General features: G+C 34.9%; 1 protein-coding gene across 1 annotated transcript; it reads right to left on the bottom strand.

Annotated features, from left to right (window-relative positions):
• Positions 1–7857: 7857 nt before the first annotated feature.
• Positions 7858–8274, bottom strand: LOC124914292. Its single transcript, XM_047454806.1, has one exon. The coding sequence runs from the start codon at positions 8272–8274 to the stop codon at positions 7858–7860; it is 417 nt and encodes a 138-aa protein (XP_047310762.1).
• Between the last annotated feature and the right edge of the window lie 9856 nt (positions 8275–18130).

Genomic DNA, 18130 nt, shown 5'->3' with positions numbered 1-18130 from the left:
TATTTCCATATCGACTCATAATATTCTAAATTTCTCTATCAATATCATGCTTCAATAATTGAATTTGTATTATGTTATGTTTCAACAATTCGTCATTCACCGTTTTGCATTTTTTTTCCAGTAATTTGATCGTTTAAGGAAGTTACAACAATATCCTCGGTCTTCAAGCGTGTTATCTCTATATCGACTCGTAGTCTTCTCAATTTCTCTATCAATATAATGTTTTCAATAATTAAATTTGTATTATATTATGTTTCAGCAATCTATTGTTTATTGTTTTGCATTTTTTTCTCAGAAATTTGATCATTTCATCGATCTCGTTTTAAATCCGACAGGGTCAAAAGTATGAGTAATGATTAAATTTTATGACTAATTTATAAAATAAAAACAATTTTTTAAATGCAAATGATCTCTATATTCTTAACCTAATATTTTTTACTATTTTCCAATTTTTTTTGAAATATTATTATTATTTATTATAACGTTCAATTAATTTATTTATTATTCACATTATTTTATAATATTTGACTTTATTATCCTATTTAATATATTCATATTATATTAATAATAATGTAATTTAGTATGAATTTAATCATCGCCCCTTGAACGGGCACATAAACTTTATGTGATTTTGAGTACCACAAATATAACAGGCTCTTGGCTTACCCAATTCGTCGGCTTGCCTTCCTGAGTTATTATGTGGATGCCCCTTCTTAGGTGTGCGGTATGTTACGGCCCATTAGTGTCACGACCCAATTCAGGATATGTCGAGGCTCATTAAAGTCTTGGCCTCATAGTACGCTAATCTTCTTAGCCCAAGGGGAGGCCCAGTTGTCTAAGTAGGCCCAATGAGTCTTCTAATTAAGGAAGAGATTAGAAGATATTCTAAATAAGGAAGGGATTATAAGATATATTCTAAATAAGGAAGAGATTACAATAGATATTCTAAATTAGGTAGGGATATTCTAATTAAGGAATGGATATCCTTAATTAATGTAATTAAATTGTAATTAGATGGCAATTCCTAATATAGCACGTCTAAGTCCTATAAATACCTCAAAGGTATTTCATTGTAATTATCGAGTATTTTTTTCAATATAATCTTATTCTCAAGAGTTTTCTCTCTCTAAGTCCATTGTATTCTTCTTACATTGTTTAAAAAGGATCATTAATTTAGGTTTTTGAAACGTGTTTTATATATTAAATTAAATTTTATTATGAAGGACCTAGAAGAAAAGATTCGAACTTGAATTGAAGAAAAATAGAAAAGAAATAAGACGAGAATTCGAAATCAAGAGAAAGTCAATAAGACGAGATTAAATGACTCCACACAATATTAAAAAAATGTATTAAATGAAAGAACAATATTAAAAAATTTCAAACATATATATTTAATATAAATAGTGTCTAACAATTATGATACTATAAAATTAATGTCAAATACAATATAATGGTAAAATTTATGTAATAAAATTCAAATGATTATTAACTTCTTATAATTCACGTGTAAAGATGTAGGTAAAAAAATGAAACTTAAATGTGTTATTTTTTGTATAATAAAATTTAATTAAGATAAAAATTTATGTTTATTGTATTTGATAAAATATTCTTAAGCTATTGAATATAGTCATCATTAATATATTATATAGTGTGATTCAATTTGTTTTTATAAATAAAAAAAATTAATTTTATGTCTTAATTATTTCGCTTATATATTTGTCCGTTTGCATCGCACGAAAATCCTACTAGTTAGAGTAAAATACGATCAAGACTAAAAGAAAAACAACTCATTTGACTTCAACGATTTACTCACAGATCAAAAAAGTTCATAACCCTAACTTCATCAACAAAGATGAATCTTCAAACAATCCGATCAAGAACAACCAATGACGGTGATCAAGAAACTATATATTGATGGTTACAAGTTGTTCAAAGAATGATTCAAAAGAGTGAAAGAAAAAGGGAAAAGTTATTAGAGAATCTATGTAAATTCTAACTATAATTAATATTTTTTATTTTCTTTCAAATATAGTATGAGCAAACATAATTTTAACAAAAATAATATAATAAGGCTAATAGATTTAGAGTTAGTAACCATATTTGTGATGATAAAAAAAGTACTCAAACAAATTTGAAAACAAAATAATTTTTTACTTGAGAAATGTATCAAATAGAATCATTCATGAAGTTATAAATATAAAATTGTTTTGATTTGATCCATATAAACTTTTGAAGACATAAAAAAAATATTCTTTAAATTTTTTTTATATATGTTTATGATTATATTATATCTACATGAATCTTTCTTTTAAAAAAAAATCAAAATTTGTATTCTTATAATTAAAAATTAATTTAACTTGAATATTAAAATAATGAAAAGTGATAAAAAGTGATAATAGCGCATTAAACAAATTCAAAAAAGATTTATAATTAAAGACTTTAGTCAAAAATATAAAATTGGTTTTAATCAAATATTCTATTCATGTTGCCAAAAAAAATATTATTGTTAGGCTAATTATTTCACTAATAATTTCAAAAATGTTGTTTTTACATATAATCGACGTCAATAATATATTTCTATGATTTTAAAATAAAAAGTTTATAAATTAAACCAAAGTTTATATGGACTCAAACAAACATGTTAAAATATTATCCATGTTTAAAAAAAATAAGCTTTAAAAAATATATGTAATAGAAAATAAAATATGAATATGATATTTTTATATATATTAAACATTTTAATCAAACTATTACCGCTTTACTTATCTATGTTTATAATATCAAGTAGATTTGAATACTTAAAAAAAATCAATTTATTCAAAATCAAAGACTTTGAAGTTGGAAAAAAAATTGTCTCAAAATTCAACCTGTTATGAATGGTATTAGTATAATTAAAAGAAATATTATTATGGAAACTTATAAGATTTATTGATTTTAAATCTAAATCAAAAACCTTAGAATGGAAAAAAATATATATATATATATATATTATTGGTCTCAAAACTGAACATGATATTGATGATATAAATGTAATCAAAAGAAATATTATTATGATAATTATAAGATTCATTTATTCAAAATCAAAGACTTTGAAATTATAAATTCATTATTAGTCTCGAAATTGCAAATTATACCATTGTATCAATTAATTATGTTGACCCAATGGACTTTATAAATATGCTAAAACACTCATGGTTATGAGTATAAAAGTGTACAAAAAATTGCATAAATTTATTTATGAACTTATAGTTAGAGATATGAAACTGCATTAAAAATGGCATAAATCTATTTAAGAACCGATTTTCAATTTGGATGAAAAATTATAAAAATATATTAATAAATTGTAACAACTCTGACTCTCAATTTAATTAGACCGAGTGTTGGATGTTTTAAAACGTACATACTTAAGCGGAAAACAGAAAACATTTGCGGAAGAGTTATAAATATATAAGTGGCATTACAAAACTCGGCATTTGAAAACAGACTCGGTCCTTTACATCAAAAACAATGAAAAGATGGTCCCAAGTTACAAAAACAGTGGTATTTTAAGTACTAGACCCTAAAAGTGCTTTGAACTTCATTTTGTCTCTCCTCCCACACACACACTTCCCCTGCACCCTGCCCACCCTCCCAGCCTCCCTTCATAAGTCAACAGAATGCTATGGCTGTGAACCTACACCACACAAGTATAGTGAGTCTAAAGACCCAGCAAGCATTTTTAAAGAGAATATAAAAAGACAAGTAAAAGTTGTCTTGTATTGATGTGCTGACTTGTAAAACAGTTTATAAAAGTGTTAGAACAGAAACATCTTTGAGCACATAATGGCCATTTACATTTCAGAGCTAATCCTGAAAGTTAGGAACCCGGTTTGAGCACATAGTTGGAAAGGCACTCTTCGGAGTCTATCTCTAAAGTCCACAACCTGGTTAGACACTTATGTGTGTGGATAGTATCTTCTACAGCTCGTCTCAGAAGTCCAGTCCCAATAGAATCTCATCACATATTTTGGCATCAGACTACCAGAGTTCAACCTGGCTAGCCTTCTGCCTAGATCCGTCCAGTCCATATATCATTGTTCAAAAAATGTATCTACCTTTGAAAAACAGAACTTACCTTTGAAAATAGATCATGCCTTTGAAAACACAATATACTTTGCAAAAACAGATTATATAAACAAAAGTGGGTTTCTAAAGATGAGTTGAGAAAAGAGCTTGCCTTAGATGATCTTGCTTCTATGTTATGATCTTGCTACTAAAGGGTTCTATGATCTTGCTTCTAAAGTGTTCCTTTGGTTTTCTTAGTAGAGAGAAGGATGAAAAAGATATAATGAATGAAGGGGTGTCATATATATAGTACTTAATAAGGCTGGTCACCAGCTTGTCATTGGCATGGGTTAATCAAAAAGGGTTGGTCATCTGCTTGTCATCGGGTAAATCAAAAAGGGCTGGTCACCTACTTGTCATATGCATGGGTTAACAAAAGAGGGTTGGTCACCTGCTTGTCACTTGCAGGTCATAAGAAAAAAGGGTTGGTCACCTTCTTGTCACCAGCTTGTTGAATAAGTATGGGTTGGAAGCATGAGGTGGCACAAGCATGAGGTGGCACAAGCATGAGGTGGCCTAAGCATGATGTGGCCTAAGCATGAGGTGGCCTAAGCATGAGGTGACACAAGTATGGGTTGAAAAATATAATCAGTCAGACCCCCACGGTCGGACTCCCTCGGTCGGACCCCCTCGGTCATGACATAGATTTTCCCTCGGCCCCGACCTAGATTTGCCTCGGCCCGGACACAGACTTGCCTCAGCTCGGACACAAATTTGACTCGGCCCGGACACAGACTTGCCTCGGCCCGTGGTTTTGGCCAGGACCGAAGTTACTCGGTCTAAAATGAAATTTTAGGTGTGACAACTCGATCCTACTTAAATGAATTTCGACCCCGAAATTAAAACATACCGAATAAATCGGGATACTTCTGTTGCATGTCTTCCTCTACTTCCCAAGTGGCTTCATCAGCAGAATGGTTGCTCCATAGAACCTTCACCATGTTGATTTCCTTATTTCGTAGCCTCCTGATTTGCTTGGAAATTATTTATGTTGGGACCTCTTCATAAGTCAAGTTTGGTGTCTATTGCATTACATCATGATGGATGATATGGGTCGAATTTGGAATATATTTCCATAGATTGGAAACATAAAAAATGTTGTGGACTGTATGAAGAGTTGGGGGCAGGGCAAGTCTGTAAGCAACATAATTTATTTCCTCTAGAATTTCAAAGGGGCTGATGTACCTTGGGTTCAACTTGCCCTTTTTCCCGAATCTGATGATACCTTTGCAAGGGGAGACCTTTAAGAAAACGTGGTCACCCCTATTGAAACTTAGATCTCGGCGTTTATTGTCAGCATAACTTTTCTGCCTAATTTGAGCTGCAAGCAGCCTCTCCCGGATCTTGTCCACCAGGTTCACGATGTTGGATATGATTTCTGGCCCAATCACAATTCTCTCGCCTACCTCGTCCCCAATGTAGTGGTGTCCTGCACTTCATCCCATATAATGCTTCAAAGGGCGCCATTCCAATGGAAGATTGGAATCTGTTGTTGTAAGCGAACTCAATCAAAGGCAGATTGGGTTCCCAATTGCCTCCAAAGTCAATAAGACAATCCTGCAGCAGGTCCTAAGTGTTTGGATCACACGTTCAGATTGGTCGTCGGTTTGAGGGTGAAAGGCTGTGCTAAAGGACAACTTCGTTCCTAGACCCTTGTGAAGACTCTCCCAAAAATGAGAAGTGAAACATGGATCTCGGTTTGAAACTATCCTTGTTGGGATGCCATGCAGTTGAATTATCTCTTGCAGGTACAGCTCCGCATATTGAGTCATTGAAAAGGTGGTGCGAATTGACAGAAAGTGAGCTGACTTGGTGAGACGGTCCACTATTACCCAAATGGCATTCATCTTTCGCAAGGTCTTAGGCAAACCGACTATGAAATCTATAACAATGTCTTCCCATTTCCAAACTGGAATTGGAAAAGGACATAGCAGCCCCGCAGGTCTTTGGTGCTCAATCTTGACTTGCTGGCAGGTTAAGCACTCACTTACAAATTTCATGATGTCTTTCTTCATTCCTATCCACCAATATAAAGTTTGCAGATCTTTGAACATTTTGGTGCTTCCTGGATGGATAGAGTAGGGTGTTGAATGCGCCTCAGCCATAACTTCTTGCATTAAGGAGTCCACAGATGGTACCCACAACCTGCTTTTGTGACACATCAGATTGTTTTAGTTGAGTACAATGAGGTGCCTTTCTTCTCGTCCATTTGCTTCCATGTGGTCAGCTGGGGATCTTGAGCCTGCCCCAACCGAATTCTTTCAAGTAGGTCTGGAACTATTGCCAAGGTCACCAGAATGCACTCTTGTTGTTGCTCTAACACCACCAGGTTCATCCTCTCGAATTCCATAATCAGGTTTGGTTGAGCAGTAAGTTGATTAAGTGTGCTTGATTTCGCAGTCGTAGTCTTTAACTAGCTCCAGCCATCGCCTCTGCCTCATGTTGAGCTCTTTTTGGGTGAACAAGTACTTGAGACTTTGATGATCGGTGAAGATTTGTCACCTTTCCCCATAGAGATAATGGCGCTATATCTTCAAGACAAACACCACAGTTGCTAACTCAAGGTCATGAATGGGGTAATTCCTCTCATGGATCTTCAACTGCCTGGATGCATAAGCCACCATCTTCCCATTCTGCATGAGCACAACACCTAAGCCATCTTGGAAGCATCTGTGCACACAATAAAATTGCCCACCTCGGTTAGAATTGTAAGAACAGGGGAAGATATCAAGCTTCTCTTTAACTCTTCAAAGTTGTTGGCACATTGATCAGACCACACAAACTTTTTATCTTTGTGTGTCAAGGTTGTAAGGGGTAAAGCTATTTTGGAGAATCCTTTGATGAACTTTCGGTAATAGCCAGCCAGACCCAAAAAACTTCTGATTTCAGTCACACTTGCTGGTGTTGTTCAGTCCTTCACTACTTCCACCTTAGTTGGATCAACCTCAATGCCCTTGGAAGAAACAATGTGGCCCAAGAATGCGATTTCCCTCAGCCAGAACTCTGCTTAATTTTGCAAAGAGATGATGCTTAGATAAAACCTGCAAAATTAAAGCCAAGTGTTGTTGGTGCTCTTCTTCTGTTTTGGAGTAAATCAAGATATCATCAATGAAGATCACCACAAACTGATCTAAATAGGGGTGGAAGACCCTATTCATGAGCTCCATAAATATTGTTGGTGCATTTGTCAACCCGAATGGCATCACTAAGAACTCATAGTGTCTATATCGAGTTCTGAATGCTATCTTCTTTATGTCTTCCTCCTTGACCCGGATTTGATGATAGCCAGATCTTAGATCGATCTTGGAGAAGACCGAAGCCCCTTTGAGTTGGTCGAACAGGTCGTCGATCCTTGGCAAAGGATACTTGTTTTTGATTGTTACCTTGTTGAGCTCCCTATAGTCGATGCATAATCGTCTAGACCCATCCTTCTTCTTCACAAGCAGAACTAGTGCACCCCATGGTGACACACTTGGGCGAATGAACCCCTTGCTCAAAAAATCCTCTAACTGGTCCTTCAACTCTTTCATTTCGGTGGGTGTTAAACGGTAAGGTACTTTGGAGATTGGCAGACAACCAACCTTAATCACTATGCTAAACTCCACTTCTCTAACTGGTGGCAGCCTAGAAACATCAGCAGGAAACACACCTAGATATTCCCTTACCACCAAGATATCTTCTAACTTTGGTTGTTGCTCATTCAACATAACATTAGCAGTAGCCAAACACACTTGGAACTTCTATTTGAGGTAACTATTGAGCTTGGAACAGAAAGGCCTTCCCATCATGATCAATTAGTGCCACATACTTTTCTCTACAATTGATTTGAGCCTCATGACGGAGTAGCCAGTCCATTCCTAAAATAACATCAAATCCAGACATCTCCACCACCACAAGATCCACAAACATCTTGTGATTTTGGAGCTGGGTTTCACAAGCTCTAACAAACTTATTAGTTTTAAGACCTGGTCCAGTTGGTAGAGATATTTTATAAACAGCCAATGACTCAACTGGTTTCAAGCCATCTTGTTGCACATAGAATGCAGAAATAAAAGAATTTGTTTCTCCAGTATCTATCAAGGTAATGGCTAACTTATTAGCAATTAATAAATTACCTGTGATAATAGTGGAATTTGGATTCACTTTCTTTTGGTTCATTGAATAGACCATGTCTGGTATGACCTTCTTCAATTGTGGGCAATCACGTTTATAATGCCCAGCCTTCTTACATAAGAAACAAACGTTGGTGTAATGCTCAGACACGACCCCGTATGAATGATACCATAAAGATTACAAGGGGAAGCTGGCAGGTTGGCCTGGTTTGCTGGTCTTGTATATGGTGTCCTTCTTTGCTGTTGATGTTGTTGTTGTTGAGGGCGCCAGATGTTCCTTGAATGTTGGTGGTTTGAATTATTATTATAATTTTGCTGATATGGCCGTTTTGAAGCTGACCCTAAAGAATCCCTCCCTTGATAGCTAGATCGCTTGGTCTAACCCTCTCTAACTATGTCTTGGCTGTCTTTTTCCGCCATCAATGCCCTATCAATAGTTTCCCTCATGGTTACAGCATTGCTCAACCTCACATCTCGAGGAATGGTTGCATTGAGTCATTCTAGAAAATGGTTCAGATCTAGATCATTGTTTCCCGTTATCATAGGAGCAAAATACTTACCCTGCTCAAACTTCTTAACATACTCAGCAATACTTGAATCACCCTGGAGGATTCCAGAAACTTCCTGGCCAACTTGTTTCTGGTGCTTAATGTGAAGTACTTTCCATAAAATACAGCCTTGAATTCTTCTCAGGTTGCTGCATTAAGATCGAGGGTGGACTTGGCTCCTTGCCACCAGATTTTAGCATCGTCCTTGAACATGAAAGTTACACACCTTAGCCTATTCGAGTTGCTGCATTGCATGAACTCGAAAATCGTCTCCATGGACTACATCCACTCCTCAGCCACTATTGGATCAGTACTTCCCTTAAAGTCGGTTGGTTTGAAGCTCATAAATTGCTTGTATGCTGGTGGTTGATTGCCTCCCTCATGGGTGTTGTTAGCATGGTTCGGATTATACCCATTTGCTTGGAACATTTCATGCATCTGCTCATTTTGAATTCGGTTTTGGTCCCTCATCTGCTCATTTTGTATCCGGTTTTGGCATCAACAAGGCCGAATAAAAAGTTGTTCTGGTCATTCTCTTCAGATGGGGTAGATATATTTGCTCTGGTTCCTCTTCTCATGTTTCTAATGGAAACAAAGCTATACAACTTATTATCAGTTTAACAATTTACTTAAACACTTAATAACCTGAAGGTGAGTCCTTGGAGTTGCAGTTGCAGGAGCATGTATGTGGAAGTACAAAGGTTCGTAACCATTGCTCTGATACCAACTGTAACAACTCTGACTCTCACTTTAATTAGACCGAGTGCTGGATGTTTTAAAACGTACATAATTAAGCGGAAAAATAGAAAACATTTGCGGAAGAGTTATAAATATATAAGTGGCATTACAAAACTATGCCCTTTGAAAACAGACTCGGTCCTTTACATCAAAAACAATGAAAAGATGGTCCCATATTACAAAAATAGTGGTCTTTTAAGTGCTAGACCCTAAAAGTGCATTGAACTTCAGATTGTCCCTCCTCCCACACACACACTTCCCCTGCACCCTGCCCACCCTCCAAGCCTCCCTTCATAATTCAATAGAATGCTATGGCTGTGTACCTACACCACACAAATATAGTGAGTCTAAACACCCATCAAGCATTTTTAAAGAGAATATAAAAAGACAAGTAATAGATGCCTTGTATTGATGTGCTGACATGTAAAATAGTTTATAAAAGTGTTAGAACAGAAACATCTTTGAGCACATAATGTCCATTTACATTTAAGAGTTGATCCTAAAAGTTAGAAATCCGGTTTGAGCACATAGTTGGAAGTGCACTCTTCGGAGTCTATCCCTAAAGTCCACAACCTGGTTAGACACATGTCTGTGTGAGTAGGATCTTCTAGAGCTCGTCCCAGAAGTCCAGTCCCAATAGAACCTTAGGACATATTTTGGCATCAGACTACCAGAGCTCAACCTGGCTAGCCTTCTGCCCAGATCCGTCCAGTCCATATATCATTGTTCACAAAAATGTATCATACCTTTGAAAAACAGAACTTACCTTTGAAAAAAGATCATGCCTTTGAAAACAGAATATACTTTGCAAAAACAGATTATATAAACAAGTGTGGGTTTCTAAAGTTAAGTTGAGAAAAGAGCTTGCCTTAGATGATCTTGCTGCTAAAGGGTTCTATGATCTTGCTTCTAAAGTGTTCCTTTGGTTTTCTTAGTAGAGAGAACGAAGAAAAAGATATAATGAATGAAGGGGTGTCATATATATAGTACTTAACAAGGCTGGTCACCAGCTTGTCATTGGCATGGGTTAATAAAAAACGGTTGGTCACCTGCTTGTCATTAGTTGGGTTAATCAAAAAGGGATGATCACCTGCTTGTCATATGCATGGGTTAACAAAAGAGGGCTGGTCACCAGCTTGTCACCTGCTCGTCATAAGCAAAAAGGGGTTGGTCACCTGCTTGTCACCAGCTTGTTGAATAATGTCACGGTCCAATCTTCCTGCCCCAAGAAGAGGAGGCTTAAGGAGTATGTCACGACTCAATCTTCCTGGCCCAAGAAGAGGAGGAAGCTTAAGCCCAACACAAGGAATATTCTTGTTGGAAGGCAGGTGCTTAATTAACGCATCACTAATTGAGAGTTGAAAGGCATGTCCTTGATTAGTGCATCAATAATTGATACTCAAAAGAAATGTCCTTGATTAGTCCATCACTGATTGACAATTAGAAGGAATCCCTAAATTAGTGCATCACTGATTGACATTTATAAGGAATGCCCTAAATTAGTGTGTCATTAATGTAATAGCTAGAATTAGTCCTATAAATACCTGTGAGGTATTACATTGTAAATCACCAAGTATTCAAGTGATATAATACTATTCTTTGTAAGAGTTTACTCTCTCTCTAGAATTCTTGTGTCAATTCTATTAAACGTTGAGTGTTGTGTCGAGTAAGGCTAACTAGTTACTCGTTCTTGAGAAGATCGTAACTAGTGCCGCATGGATCGTCAGTGAAAAGACTGAGCCCGTGACAATTGGTATCAGAGCTGAAATGACGAAGAGATCGGAAGAAAATTCAAAGGTCGTGGATGAAGTAGAGAATCTTCCCCACGGGACCGGAGAAGATGGTAGGAACTCTCGCAAAGTTCAGGCAGGAGGAACCAAAGCTACTAAAGAAAGAGAAAGATCAAGAGACGCTATCGTTGACATTATCGTAAGGTTGGAGAAGGTAGAATTCACTGTGGCGTATGGATAAGATAATGCCGGGGACCTAGAGGAACGCATTGCCGAGCTTGAGAAGGAGAGAGACGAGCTCCAAGAAGGAATGCAAGGTGCCCTAAACGAAGGCTTGTTCAAATGTCAAGAGCAAATTCGGATCGTGGAGCAGACCCTCCTTGGTGAAATTAATACCTTGACCGAGAAACTCGAGGTAATGTCATCTAAAATACAAGCCATGGAAGAGGATCTGGAGTTACTCAAGAAGGCGGTTGCGCAAGAGTGTGGACGTGCGCCTGTAGGAGTCCCTAATCCGATAAGGATAGACATTCCAAGGCCTAAGGCGTATTTAAGCGAGAGGAATGCGAAAGAGATCGAAAACTTCCTATGGAGTCTGGACTAGTATTTCAAAGCACTCGGCCTAGTAGAAAAGGCGAGGGAGATAGATACTTCCACGACATACATGGAAGACACCGCGATGCTATGGTGGAGGCGAAGGAGTAGCGACATTGAAAGAGGTATGTGTTCTATCAATACCTGTAGTGAATTCAAGGAGGAACTCAAGAGACAGTTCTATCCTAAAAACGTCATTTGAGAAGCAAGGGCCAAGTTGCGGCGACTCTCACAAAGAGGGAGTATCAAGGAGTATGTCAAGGAGTTCATCGCTACTCTCCTTAAGATTCCTAACTACTCAGACGATGAAGCCTTGTTTGCCTTCACTGATGGTCTACAAATGTGGGCAAAGTTAGAGTTCGAACGACGTGGTGTCCAAGATCTAAGCTCCGCTATTGTCGTGGCTGAATCTCTTGTCGAAATGAGAAGGCAAGAGAAACCAAAGTTGACCTATGAGAGGAATGACAATGGGGAAAATGGTGGAGACCATATCTATAACAATGAAGACCCAGTTAAGTTTATCAAATCCAATGGTAAAGGAGATCGAGACGAGAAACGTGGAAAGAAACCACGGATAAAGTGTTTCTTTTGTGAAGGGCCGTATAAAGCAAGAGAGTGCCCTATGAAGAACAAATTATCAGCATTGATGGAGGAGCAAGAACGCCTTCACGATGAAGCTCGATTGGGGTCGTTAAACCTAATTAGTGTCGTTACAGCAAAGTTTGATGAGCCAAAGTTCGTGAAGAAAGGACGACTATTTGTGGAAACTAAAGTAAGAAACCACATGGTTAAAGCTTTGTTGGATACGGGAGCCAACAACAATTTTCTAGAGGTAAAGGAGGCGGGAAGACTGGGGATCAGGTACACTAAGGAGAAAGGGTGGCTTAAAGCAGTCAACTCGGCACCATGTACAACTTATGGAGTTGCTCGTAATGTAAAGATCAACTTGGGGGAGTGGACCGGCCTTCTGGATTTCTCCATTATTGACATGGACGACTACAAAATGGTTCTAGGCATAGAGTTCCTTGACAAGTTAAATGCCATCCTACTCCCTTCTGCCAATATGATGTACATTCTAGAGAAAGATAATACTCGCACAATACCTTTAACAAGAAAGGGCAAGAGAGAAACTAGGCTCTTAACTGCCATGCAACTCTCAAAAGGTGCGGAGAAGACCTACCCATCATCTTTTGTCACTGTGAAAGAAGATGAGAAAACCGCGTCTAGAGAGAAGATACCTCCATAAGTTACAACTGTCCTAAAGAAAGGTCACGATGTAATGCCCGCTGGATTATCAGAGAAACCCCACCATAAGAGAGAGGTGGATCACAGAGAAGAGTTAGTCAAATGTATAAAACCATCGACGGCGGTTCTATATCGCATTAAATCTCCAAAATTGGAGGAATTGAAGAGGCAACCGGAGGAGTTTCCCTTCAAGAAAGAGAAGTGCGAAATAGCTAAGACCGCCAAAAGAATGAAGAAATGGGAGGACAAGAAGAGAAGACACTTGGAGTTCGGAGGAAACCGAGTGATAGTAAAACTTCTCCTCCATCAAGAGAGACGATTTTCCAAAGTTCACAAGGGGCTTATGAGGCAATACGAATGCCCTTTTTTAGAGAAGTAATGGGTTGGAAAGCTAGCATGTCGCTCAAAACTTTTATCTTATGTGGAGACACCATCCAGGCCTACAAGGAAGAAGCGACGAGGACGTCGCCAGATTGAGTGAGGGAGAATGTCACAGCCCAATCTTCCTGACCCAAGAAGAAGAGGCTTAAGGAGTATGTCACGACCCAATCTTCCTGGCCCAAGAAGAGGAGGAGGCTTAAACCCAACGCAAGGAATTTTCTAACTGGAAGGCAGGTGCTTGATTAACGCATCACTAATTGAGAGTTGAAAGGCATGTCCTTGATTAGCGCATCACTAATTGATACTCAAAAGGAATGTCCTTGATTAGTCCATCACTGATTGACAATTAGAAAGAATCCCTAAATTAGTGCATCACTGATTGACACTTATAAGGAATGCCCTAAATTAGTGTTTCATTAATGTAATAGCTAGAATTAGTCCTATAAATACCTGTGAGGTATTACATTGTAAATCACCAGGTATTCAAGTGATATAATACTATAATTTGTAAGAGTTTGCTCTCTCTCTAGAATTCTTGTTACAATTCTATTAAACGTCGAGTGTTGCGTCAAGTAAGGCTGACTAGTTACTCGTTCTTGAGAATATCGTAACTAGTGCCGCACAGATCGTTAGTGAAAAGACTGAGCACGTGACAATAAGTATGGGTTGGAAGCATGAGGTGGCACAAGCATGAGGTGACCTAAGCATGAGGTGGCACAAGTATGGGTTGGAAAATATAATCAGTCGGACCCCCACGGTCGGACTCCCTCGGTCGGACCCCCTCGGTCGAACCCCTTGGTTAGACCCCCTCGGTCGTGACATAGATTTTCCCTCGGCCCTAAATGAGATTTGCCTCGGCCTGGACACAGACTTTCCTCGGCCCGGACACAGATTTGCCTTGAACCCGTAGTTTTGGTCAGGACCGAAGTTACTCGGTCTAAAATGAAATTTTGGGTGTGACATGAACTGAGTATGTTAAGGATACCTATTGAAATATGATTATATATAAATTATAGCAAGCGTAATATTGCATATATTGTACAAAATAATCTCAATTCACGAATAAACTATCAATAACTTATTGGGATGTTGCACTATATATTGCGAGAATCACTCTATAGTTGATCAATCTCAAAATTTACCGATTATTTTTTTGATAGAAGTTATTGTCGAACAAATATTTAGTCGAAACCCTAACTCAATCCGAATGAAAATTAATATGATTCTTTATCGATCAAGGACATATGGCAAAAAAAAATGTGATCGAACTAATCTTCTATATCTACATGGAGGAGATTCAATTGTTCTCACATCAACAATTTTTACTCGAATGAACTACTTGAAATGGAGTACTGGCATTCGATTTAGTCTTGGTCTACTATCGAAGATAAAGACATGCTTTATCGACGGTTCTTACAAATTTTTTGAGAATCTAAAAAAAAACATCGAGGATAATTGATGCAATAATAAGGACTTAGATAATGATGCAATAACAAAAAGAATAAGATACACTTTTTGAGCATTTTAACTTCATAAGAACTCGTAAAATAAAATTTTGTTATGAATGTAATAACAACCTAGTACAAAATCAACTGAGGAACACTATCTACACTATAGAATAGCACCTAGATGGTTCCTTTGAGAACATAAAAAATAATAAAATAAAATAATACAAAATATAAAAAATCTATCAAAAGTGTTTATACAATAATAGTCAAAGTAAATATTAAAATTCAAAATATTTTTTTTTCAATTACAATATGTTCATTACCTCTATTAGAGACAACACAATTAAAATAAATACAAACTCTTAAGTAATAAATTAAAATATATATCAATTATTAATTATTCGCAAAATGCTCACACTATACACCAAAATCAGTACCTCCAAAATCATCACACACATCATTAGTCACTTCATTGCCTTTAATAGAGATATTAATATTGTTCTCTTCATCTTCTTGATATAGTTTATCCAAATTTACAATCTCAAAATTTATATCTACAACAAAAATTTTAAAAATGAAATTTTAGTAACTTATATTATTGATAAACTAATAAGTAATACAAGAACAATATAACTTCCATGTGCATCACATTTTCTACTCCTAACTTCCATTAAACTATAATTAAGTAAATCCAATGGGAATCAAAAAATGGGTAGAGGGAAACTGAGAGAGTGATAAGTGAGAACAAAAAAAAGTGATTCTTTTTTTATAAAAAATAGGATAAACCCGATGGGCTAACCTGGTCTTCCGGATTTCCGGTCCAACCGACGGGTTTGTCGGGTTTAACTAGGTTAATTGCATTTCCGATTTTTTTTCATCAACCCAACCCAGTTCAGCGAGTTTGTCGATCCGACCGGGATTCAAAACTATGCTCTTAAATTTCAATTTCATCCTCGTTTGTGATTAATTTTTTAATAAGGTACATTTAATATTTCGCCTTAGATCTTGACATGTAACTTTTTAGGTGGACTTAAAAAAATAAATGAGTTTAAGCGGGAGGTTATGTTTGTGAGGTATTATGTTAGTTCTCCTTTTAATTAAAAAAAAGAAGATAAATTATAGATGAAAATAGTTGATAGACGTGTATTTTGACTATTTTTAATTAAAAAAATTAAATAATGAATTAGTTTGAAAATAACTAAAAAGTAAGAATTATGTCACCCTTACCACCACAACAACAACAAAAAAATAAAAAAAAAATAAAAAAATAAAATAAAATAGTATAATATAAATCATTATTCCAAAATTGTTCAAATACCTCATATATATATATATATATATATATTTATATATATATATATAAATATATATATATATATATAAATATATATATATATATATATATAAATATATATATATATATATATATAAATATATATATATATATATATATATATATATATATATATATATATATATATATATATATATATATATATAATATAAACACCTTTTCATTTATTCCAAATTTCTGAAACTGTTCAAAAATGAGATCTCTATCCTATAGTAGATGTAATTTTTATTGCATATTAAAAAGATTTAAATTATATTTGTATGTTCTTAAAGTTTAAAAAAAGGTTCAACAAATATATAAAGAATAGCTTGCTAGAGACTGAAAATTTATAAAATGACAAAAGTGTAAAAAAAAAAACCTTACCAAACTGGTATAAATAACACTAAGGTTATCTAAATCTTCAAAGGAAAAAATCAAGTAGTAGCAAATTGCAATACGAGAAAGATGAAACTCAAGACCCAACAAACTGACTTGTCTCTTTCGATTAAAAACTCACTTTTTTGGGAAATGTAGGGGGCCAATTTTGACCCTTTTCCTAATCTATGAAAAAAAAAGAATTGAAGAAATTTCAATCTATGTCATGGGCTGGGCCAATTGTTTATTATAACCAAACTCGAAATGGTAAAAGTTTAAAATTATCACAAAATTAGGAGGACTTGTTGACAATGAATGCCAAAGTGGACTTGGTCTTGGTTAGGTGGCGTATGGGAGAGGTACAAGACTTTTGCCCTTTCATAAATCGATTCTCTTTAGGACGCGTGGGAACCACTTACCCTTTTTTATTTTATTTAGAAAGAGAATAAAAAACCAAATTTCCATTCAATTTGATAAATATTTCAAATAAAGTTTTTTTATTTTTTTAAATTAAAAAATTATCTTCATTATATTTTAATAATTTCATTTAAATCACTCATATTTTTTTTAGCAATAATACCATCTTAAATATTTTATATTCACTATAATAAAACTATAAATAAATTAAAATAATAAGGTGAAAGTTAAAAATACAATGTAAATATTTACGATAAAATTTTGATTATGTAAGATTGCATAGCGTTTATTTGGAACTCAATATTCAATATTTATTTAATTATTATTTAATTATTTTTTGTTGGTGAATAATTTTAACTTATTTTTCATTATTATATTTTAAATGTTTAATTTTGTTGGGTTTAAAGTGGGTAAGATGATACCAACTTATTCATTTAAAAAATAATTCAAAAAAAAAAAACAGTGTCAAAATTTTAAATTCACTTAATCAACTAGATTTTGATAATTTTTAATGTTATAAATTATAAAAATATATATATATATATATATATATTTATAACTATATTTAAAAACTAGGTGAATATTACTTTGATTATATATCTTTGAATGAGAAAATGTTAATAAAATAATATTTAAAAATATTTTTTTATTTAATTTTAAATAAAATTAAATATCTTTAATAAAATTATAATAAATTTGGACACTTATAAGTTCGATTAGTTAAAATTTATATTTTGAGTTTATAAAAATATATATATATTTAAAAATATATTATTAATTTATAAAAAATAATTGGGGGAACAGAATTAAGAAAAAGTGATTTGAGAGGGAATGAGATGACTTAATTGGTTGTAAAATTAATAAAAAAAAATTCTCCTCTCTCTTCAACTTCTATCATTTTTCTTTTTTCAACCTCTATTCTTTTTTAGTGACACGGTATTCTCTTTTCTACAAATTCATTATTAATTGTTTTCAAGAATTCAACAAGTTCACTTGCAAGCATGGCGAGTGGGATGGAAAACTAACTAGGTGGAAGTAATGATGAAAAGAAATATAAAAATGTATATATAAGTAAGTCGAGTTGGGGATCGGTGGTTCAACGAGT

The sequence above is a fragment of the Impatiens glandulifera genome, chromosome 9 (assembly GCF_907164915.1).
Source record: "Impatiens glandulifera chromosome 9, dImpGla2.1, whole genome shotgun sequence".
In the NCBI taxonomy this organism is placed as follows: domain Eukaryota; kingdom Viridiplantae; phylum Streptophyta; class Magnoliopsida; order Ericales; family Balsaminaceae; genus Impatiens; species Impatiens glandulifera.
The sequence above is the reverse complement of the archived record's forward strand: the minus strand, read 5'-3'. Positions and strand labels throughout refer to the sequence as shown.